General features: G+C 34.4%; 1 protein-coding gene across 1 annotated transcript; it reads right to left on the reverse strand.

Moving 5' to 3' along the window:
• Window positions 1-1,014: 1,014 nt before the first annotated feature.
• LOC125100078 (olfactory receptor 2L8-like) lies at window positions 1,015-2,159 on the reverse strand. Its single transcript, XM_047729908.1, is given in 4 exon segments — window positions 1,015-1,182; window positions 1,184-1,764; window positions 1,767-1,928; window positions 2,138-2,159. Coding segments are annotated over 4 exon segments (933 nt in total).
• Window positions 2,160-9,474: the final 7,315 nt, after the last annotated feature.

Raw genomic sequence — 9,474 nt, forward strand, 5'->3', positions numbered from 1 at the left:
AGAATGGCAGGCAGAGGCAGAGGGAGAAGCAGGTTCCCTGACGAGCAAGGAGCCCGATGTGGGACTCGATCCCAGGACGCTGGGATCATGACCTGAGCCGAAGGCAGCTGCTTAACCAACTGAGCCACCCAGGCGTCCCTGTTCTTATTTTTTAATAATCCATTTTGCATCTTCCCAATCATAATTATTTCTATGTGGTATACCTGTAATAAGTTGTTTTCTTATGAGTCATCTAGATTTCCCCAAGGTACCTTTCATAAGATATATAAACTTAATATCCTTTCTAATGTGGGAGGACTTCTAAGTTCATGTTTATAAGTTTATAAGTTTCATGTTTATAAGTTTATCCTTAATCTCTATATCTATCATTTTCCCTGAAAACTGGGAATTAGGAGAACCAGTGTTCATTTTTTTAAAATTTTTTATTTTTTCAGCATAACAGTATTCATTATTTTTGCACCACACCCAGTGCTCCATGCAATCCGTGCCCTCTACAATACCCACCACCTGGATCCCCCAACCTCCCACCCCCCCCCCGCCCCTTCAAAACCCATTTAAGAGTAAACTTTAATAGAAATAAAACAAATATTCATCTATCAATATTGATAAGTAGATACAAGATATATTATTTTTCTTTATAGAAATCTGGCAATGGTATTACATGTATTGTTGTTTTGTTCTTTTTTAACTATTTTAAGGATATATACTATGTATATTTAAAGTAATGTACTGGATAATACCATCAAACTGGATTGTTTCCATTATCACTTCTACATATTAGCAAAAGCTTATTGCTCACAAGTTAGGAGGAAATAATGACCTTTTTTCTTTATTGAAAAATTATCACAAAGAAAACAGAAAGAGTGATAAAGAATATACATTTTGTCAAATCTCAATTATTTTAATCTTCTAAATTATTTTAGTTCCCTGCCTTTAATCCTGGAATAATATTGCTAAGGACTATACAAGGTGCAAGTAATCTTCTTCTGACCAGAGGACTAATGAGAACTTCCTCTATATTTTTACAGAGCATATCCTCTGAATAACTCTTCTCAGGGCCCCTATCACCTCCTTGTTTATCAGGCTGTAGATGATGGGGTTGAGCATGGGGGTCAGGATGGTGTAGAAGACAGCCAAAACCTTGTCCTCTGTTGGAGAGTGGAAGGATCTTGGACGTAAATTAAGTGTAAGCAAAGGGTGCATAGTAGAAAGTCACCACAGTGAGATCGGTGCTGCAGGTTGAATAGGCCTTCTTCCTGCCCTCTGCTGACTGCATGTGGCAAATGGCAAAGAGAACCCGGCCATGGGAACATACAATGCCAGTGAAAGGAAACACAAGGAACAGGGTGGTGCTCACAAACACTGTGTACTCATAGACCCAGGTGTCCATGCAGGCCAGAGTTAACATGGCAGGAACATCACAGAAGAAATGGTTGATGGTCCTGGATCGACAGTACGATATATTGAGGATATATGCAGTGTGGGCACAGGAGTTGATTGAGCTCATTATCCAACATCCTATTATCATCAAAGCACATATTCTTTTATTCATATGAATGGGATAGTGGAGGGGAAAACAAATAGCCACATAGGGATCATAGGCCATTGAAGCCAATAGTAATCCCTCTCCATCTGCTAAAGTCAAGAAGAAGAAGCTCTGAACCCCACACCAAATGAAAGAAATAGTCTTATTCCCAAAGAGATAATCAAAAGCCATCTTGGGGACAATAGTGGAGATGAAGTTCAGGTCCATGAGGGAGAGCTAAGTAGAAAATACATTGGTGTGTGGAGATGGGTATCCACAAGGATGAGGATGATCATGGACAGGTTGCCAAAAAGAGCCAGTAGGAAAATGAGAACAATGAGAATGAAGAAGAACAAGCCAGTTCTTGATGGTGGAAACAACCCCGATAAGAAGAAATCTGTAGGGGCGCCTGGGTGGCTTAGTGGGTTAAGCCGCTGCCTTCGGCTCAGGTCATGATCTCAGGGTCCTGGGATCGAGTCCCACATCGGGCTCTCTGCTCAGCAAGAAGCCTGCTTCCCTCTCTCTCTCTGCCTGCCTCTCCGTCTACTTGTGATCTCTCTCTGTCAAATAAATAAATAAAAAATCTTAAAAAAAAAAAGAAGAAATCTGTAGAAGTTTGGTTATTATATTCCATGGGGCATTAATTTAGTTTCCCCTAAAGACAGACATACATAAAGTATAAAAAATAAATTCTTATTAATTTATTTTGATTACACTGTGATTTATTCAGGAGACACTGCAACTTAAAATAGTAAAATAAAATAATTTTAAAAAGTAAAATAAAATAATTAAAAAATAAGTAAAATAAAATAGTAATAATAATCAGGGTGGCTCAGTTTGTTAAGAGGCTGCCTTTCGCTTGGTCGTGATCCCAGGATCCTGGGATCCTGCACTCTCTCTCAAATGATTACTCTTTTTAAAAAATCTAAAAACAATAGTTAATACTTATTTTAAAAAAACTCACTTTTTTTCCTCATAGATAAAATTTTATAAGCCAGATATCTATGTCCAAATATTTAAAAAATATTTTATAGAAATATGTAAATTTGTGAGAATTAGTCATTTTTGTAATGACTTTATTAAGATATGTATATTTTTTTCACTACATAAATTTAACTATTAACAAAATCAGAAGTTGTACCTTATATATAGTCATTATAAATCAATATAAATGAATTAAATTACAGGCTCATTTGAATACAATTTTATGACTCTTAAGGGATGCTTGTTTAATAATTAAGCCCAATATTTCTGAAATATAGTAGCTTATCAAGTCATACTGCAAATATATATTCATGTCCTTTAGTTTTTGCTCAAAAAGCCTGCCAAATCAAGCTTTTTAGCAAGTGTCATTTTTTCCTCCTTTTTTTTCTGCAGAAATATACAATGGATTATTTTTGCCAAATACTATTTTCACAGAAACAGTTTTATTCTTCCTTCTCACATAACTTCCAAAAACACTAGTTTAGGTAAACACTTTTCAAAAGAACTTAGTCTTTAACTTTTTGTAATTTCCATGACTCTGTCCAAGTTCTTTGAAAAAAGATTTGCATTCTGTTCTTCTGTTTCCAATAGTTACATGATATTATGCACTGTGTTATGACACATCTTTTTTTACTTGTTTCTTTTTTGTTTGTTTTTGTGTATTTAAAACTCATTTCATTCTAAATAAATGTGAGTTCAACAAATATATGTGTCCCTCTCTGTCATAAAACTCAGTTTACATAATGTTAAACAAGTAGAAGGAGGACTTAACATGATGGAGAATTAGGGGGGCCTTAAACTTATCTTATTCCTTGAACACAGCTATATAGTTATCAAATCATTCTGAAAACTGAATAAATCAATTCAAGGTCTGAAAGAACAAAAACTGCAAATCTACAAGTAGAAAAATGACCAGAGATATATTGTGGATAAGGCAGTGGGGAGGGATCCTGATTATGGAGGCCATAGAAAAGTATTAGAAGCAGTGGAGGACAAAATCTGAACTTTTAGAAGGTTACTACAGTGGGATATATGTCCTGCTTAAGAGTGCTTAGGTTTCAAAGTGACGTGGACTCACAGGTGTGACACTATGGTCTGAGGATTCCCTGGGTTAAAAGAACGGCTGGCTCCTAAGAGCTGCAATGTTCCCAGAGATAAGAGAGTGGGAGCCAGCTGAGAGCAACGAGTGTTGGCACTGGATTTCTGCTCTGTTTTGTTATAAACTGTGAAGCTACACAACGGTGTGACCACTTCTCTTGAGACAACTCAGCAAACAGCAAAAGCATGGTGAGACCCTCTCCTGACGGATCAGCAGTGGTCCACACGATGCCTGGCCCTAAAATATGGAGATGTGAAAGTTAGTCATAAGCCTGAGATAAAAACCTGTCACAGGCAAAGTGAAGGTGGGGTTCTAATGGAAACAGACTGCACAGGAGTGATTGATTGCTCTTATGTGGGGCTCCCTGAATAGTGGGGTGGCACAAACTTTCATCTCCAAAGCTAGAGAACAAGTCACCACAATATTCATCCCACCCATCAATGCTAAACAGAGAAAACAAACAAACAAACAAAAACAGCACAACATAGTGTAGACCAGAGCTTTTTATAACAGGCCCTGCCCTAGGTGTATTTCCACTAGGGCAAATCCGCTGAGAATCAGCACAACAGGCCTTTCCTCCTGAAGATCACAATGAACAACTTGCTCACAGAAAGTCTAATACTATGAAAAAATAACCATAAAGTGCTGCAAAGCTTCAACTCTAGGAGAAAATAGTATCTAGGTGCTATTTTACTTTACTCTTTGTTTTTTAATATTATTTTTCTCCTAGTTTCTCATTTAAAAAAATTCATTTTTTTTCATTTTTATTTATATATATATAAATTTTATTTATATATATATATTTTATTTATATATATACACTTTGTATATCTATGTAATTTATGTTTATTTTTACTTTCTTATTATTACATCATCATCATTATTATTTATGTTGGAATCTAGAGGTTTTTTTTGTTTGTTTGTTTGTTTTTGTTTTTGTTTTTAACAGGTAGCCCAAAACATACCAAGGACATAAATATTTTTCCCCTTTGTTTTTGTTGTTCTTGGTTTTGTTTTGTTTTGTTTTGTTTTACTTATTTCTTCTTTTCTCTTCTGGACCAAACGATGAGAGAGAAAAATTCATTCCAAAAGAAAGAGCAGGAAGCAGAACTCATGGCCAGAGATTTAATCAATACAGATAAAGTAAGCTGTCTGATCTAGAATTTAAAACAATGACTGTATGTATAGTAGTTGGGTTTGGGAAAAGCATAGAAGACACTAGAAAACATCTTACTGCAAAGATAAAAGAGCTAAAATCTAGTCAAGCTGAAATTAAAAATGCTATAACTGACATGCATTTCCAAGCGGAGGCCATAAAAATGAAGACGGACAAAACAGAGGGGTAATTTAGTAATCTAGATGAGAAAATTATGGAAAATAATGAAACTGAAAAGAAGAGGGAAACAAAAGTCATGGAACACAAAGTGAAAGTTAAGGAATTCCATGACTTATTAGAATGTAATAACATTAATATCATAGGATTCCCAGAAGATGAAGAGAGAGAAAAAGTGGTAGAAAGTTTATTCAAACAAATTATAACTGGATGCTTCCCTAATCTGGAGGAAACACAGACCTCAAAATCTGAGAACTCCCATTAAATTCAACAAAAGCTGACCATTACCAAGGCACCTCACATTCAAATTCACAAGCTTTACAGACAAGGAAAGAATTCTGAAAGCAGGGGGGAAAAAAAAGCCAATATCTTTAAAGGAAAAACGATCAGGTTGGGAGATCTGTCCACAGAAATATGGCAGGGCTTGAAAATAGTGGAAGAAATATTGAATATGTTGAATGGGAAAAATATACAGCTAAGAATTCTTTATCCAGTAAGGCCATCATTCATAATAGGAGAGATGAAGTTTCCCAAACACATAAACATGAAAGGAGTTCAAGACAACTAAACTAGACTTGCAAAAATTTTATAGGTGACTTTTTGAGTTGAGTGGTGGAAAACAAAACAAAGCAAAACAAATCAAAACAAAAAGGAAGACGAGAAAGGACCAGAGAACATCACCAGAAACCCCAACTCTACAGAATACAAAATAGAACTAAATTCATACCTATGAATAATAATTTCGAATGTAAATGAGCTAAATTATGCAATCAAAAGACAGAATGTCAGAATGGATTGAAAATAGTACATCTATATATTGCCTACAAGAGATTCTTTTTTTTATATATTTTTTATTATATTCAAATTTGATTAATTAACATATAGTGTATCATTAGTTTCAGAGGTAGAGTTCAGTTATTCATCTGTTACATATAACGTCTACTGCTCATTACATCATGTGCCCACTTTAATGCCCATCATCCAGTTACCCCATCACGCACCCACCTTCTCTACATCATACTTCAGTTTGTTTGCTATAGATAAGAATCTCTTATGATTTCTCTCCATCTGTTTTCATCTTATTTTATTTTTCCCATCCCCAATGACCCATTATTTTGTTTCTTAATTTCCACATATAAATGAAATCATAGGATAATTCTCATTCTCAGATTGACTTATTTCACTTAGCATAACATCTATGTCACTGCAAATGGTAATATTTCATTTTCAATGGTTGAGTAATAGTCCATAGTCTGTCTACACACAACTGTGTGTGTACACACACACACACACACACACACACATACACCTTCAGATTGAAAGTAAGGGGATGGAGAATAATCTATCATGAAGATGGACATCAAAATAAAGCTAGAGTAACCATACTTATATCAGTCAAAATAGATTTTAAACAGACACTGTAACTAGAGATGAAGAATGGCATTTTGTCACAATTAAGAGTTTTATCCAACAAGAAGATCTAATAATTGTAAATATTTATGCCCCAAATATATAAATCAATTAAATGTAAATAAAAACAAATTCACTAATAATAATAAAATAATACTAGGGTTTGTTAAGACCCCCTTACAGCAATGAACAGATCATCTAAGCAGAAAATCAACAAGAAAACAATGGCTCTGAATGACACCCTGGACCAGATGGACTTGACATATATTCAGTACATCACAGCCTAAAGCAGCAGAATACCTATTCTTTCTGAGGACACATGAAATGTTCTCTAGAATAGATCACAATCTGGGTCACAAATCAGCCCTCAATATGTAAAAAAATGATTGAGATCATACCATGCATTTTTTCAGATCACAACACTATGAAACCTAAGTCAACCACATGAAAAAACTTGCAAAACCAAAAATACATGGAGGTTAAAGAACATCTTATTAAAGAATGAATGGGCTAACCAGGAAATTAATGAAGAAATAGAAAAAAAATGGAAGAAAATGAAAATGAAAACACAAAGTCCAAAAGTTTTATAATGCAGCAAAGCAGTTGTAAGAAGGAAGTATATTGCAATACAGGCCTACCTCAAGAATTTAGAAAGGTCTTAAATACACAGCCTTACTTTATACCTAAATGAATAAGAAAAAGAAAGGCATATAAAGCCTAAAGCCAACAGAAGAAGGAAAATAATATAGCCAGTGTAGAAATAAATGATACAGAAGCAAACAAACAAAACAACACAAAAAACAATAGAACAGATTAACAAAACTAAGAATTGATTCTTTTAAAGAATTAATAAAATTTATAATCCCAAGCCAGACTTATCAAAAAGAAAGCAGAAAAAATAGTTGAAATCACTAATGAATGAAAAGAGATGGCAATCAACACCACAGAAATACAAATAATCATAAGGGAATACTATGAAAAATTATGTCAACTAACTGGGAAACCTGGAAGAAACAGACACATTCCTAGAAATCTACAAACTACAAAAACTGAACCAAATAGAAATAGAAAATTGGAACAGACCCATAACAAGCAAAGGAATTGAATCAGTGATCAAAAATCTCCCAATAAACAAAAGTCCAGGACTCGATGACTTCCCAAGGGAATTCTACCAGATATTTAAATAAGAGTTACTTATTCTTCTCCAACTGCTCCAAGGGATAGAAATGGAAAGAAAACTTCCAAACTCATTCTATTAAGTCAGTATCATCTTGATTCCAGAACCAGAGAGAGACCCTGTTAAAAAAGAGTATTAGAGTTCAATATCACTAATGAATACCAATGCAAAAATTTTCAATAAAATCAAATTCAACAATAAATTAAAAGAATTATTCACCAGGATGAAGTGGGATTTATTCCTGAGATGCAGGGATAGTTCAATGTTCACAAATTGATCAACATCATACACCATATTAATAAAAGGAAGGAGAAGAAACATATAATCCTGTCAATAGAGGCACAGAAAGCATTGGAAGAACTAGAGAATCATTTCTTTTTATTATTTCTTAAAAAAAAAACCCTCAAACATGCAGGATAGATAGACCATACTTCAACATCATAAAGGCTATATATAAGTGACTCACAGCTGGTATCATCCTTAATGGGAAAACACTATGATCCTTTACCCTAAGGTCAGAAACAGGTCGTTCAACATAGTACTGTAAGTCTCAGCATAAGTAATCAAAGAACAAAAGAAAGAAGAAACTCCAAATTGGCAAGAAGAAATAAAACTTTCACCATTTACAGCTATTCTACCAGAAAATTGCTAGAACTAATACATGAATTCTGCATAGCCACAGTATATAAAAGCAATTTTCAGAAATCTCTTGCATATCTATAGAGCAGAAAAAAAAGAGCAGAAATAATAGAGCAAAAAAATAAAGCAGAAAAAAAAAGAAATCAAGGAATTGAACTCATTTGAAACTGTACCAAAAACAATAAGGTAACTAGGAATGAACCTTTCTAGCAAGCCATAAAAGACTCTTAAATATAGAGAACAAACTGAGCATTGATAGAGGGTTTGGGTGGAGGATGGGCTAGTTTGGTAATGCATATTAAAGATGGTACATCTTGTGACGAACACTTGCTTTAGTATGTAAGTAGTTAAACACTGAATTCTACTCCAGAAAACAATACTGTGCTCTATGTTAAGTAAGTCAAATTAAAAGAAGAAGTAGAAGAAGGAAAAGGAGAAGGAGGAGAAGGAGAAGGAGGAGGGGGGGGATCTGTATAAGTGTAAAGAAATTGGGAAAGAGGGGCGCCTGGGTGGCTCAGTGGGTTAAGCCGCTGCCTTCGGCTCAGGTCATGATCTCAGGGTCCTGGGATCGAGTCCCACATCGGGCTCTCTGCTCAGCAGGAAGCCTGCTTCCCTCTCTCTCTCTCTCTCTGCCTTCCTCTCCATCTACTTTTGATCTCTCTCTGTCAAATAAATAAATAAAATCTTAAAAAAAAAGAAAGAAATTGGGAAAGAGACCAGGGGAGGAATTCATAGATGGAAAAAAAAATAAGAAATTTTTGGTAGATAGAAATTTTGAGATATGACCACTTAAAAGGAAAAGGAGAAATGGCATTTTGATAGTATTCTATAAGGGAATTAGTGGTGAGGATATCCAGAAGAAATATCATCAGTGAGTAAGCCCAGCATGCTGTGATGAGAAAGGATTGTAGTGCTTCATTTTCTAATAGTCTTTAAGGTTCAAAGCCATCAGACTGTTGGGGAAGTCATTACATAAAAGACAGAGGTACATACACACACACTCATCAAGATAAAAATGATCATAATAAATTCATGAAAACTTTACAAAATATATCTTTTCAGATAAATATGAGAAGTTGTTACATCCAAAGTAAAATCATCATGTGTTAGATAAAATGAAAATGTCAGATAACAATAAAAGGCCTTTGAAAATTAAAAGGATAATAATTATATAATTAATGTAATGAGAGTTTCTAAAGTTGAAGAAAACTAACCATAAAGAAAAAAACAATAATGAAACAAAATTTGAGATTCAGAACAGATAAGAGAATGAGAGGATTAATATAAGATGATTCAAAATGAGAACC

Source organism: Lutra lutra, chromosome 5, assembly GCF_902655055.1.
Source record: "Lutra lutra chromosome 5, mLutLut1.2, whole genome shotgun sequence".
NCBI lineage: Eukaryota > Metazoa > Chordata > Mammalia > Carnivora > Mustelidae > Lutra > Lutra lutra.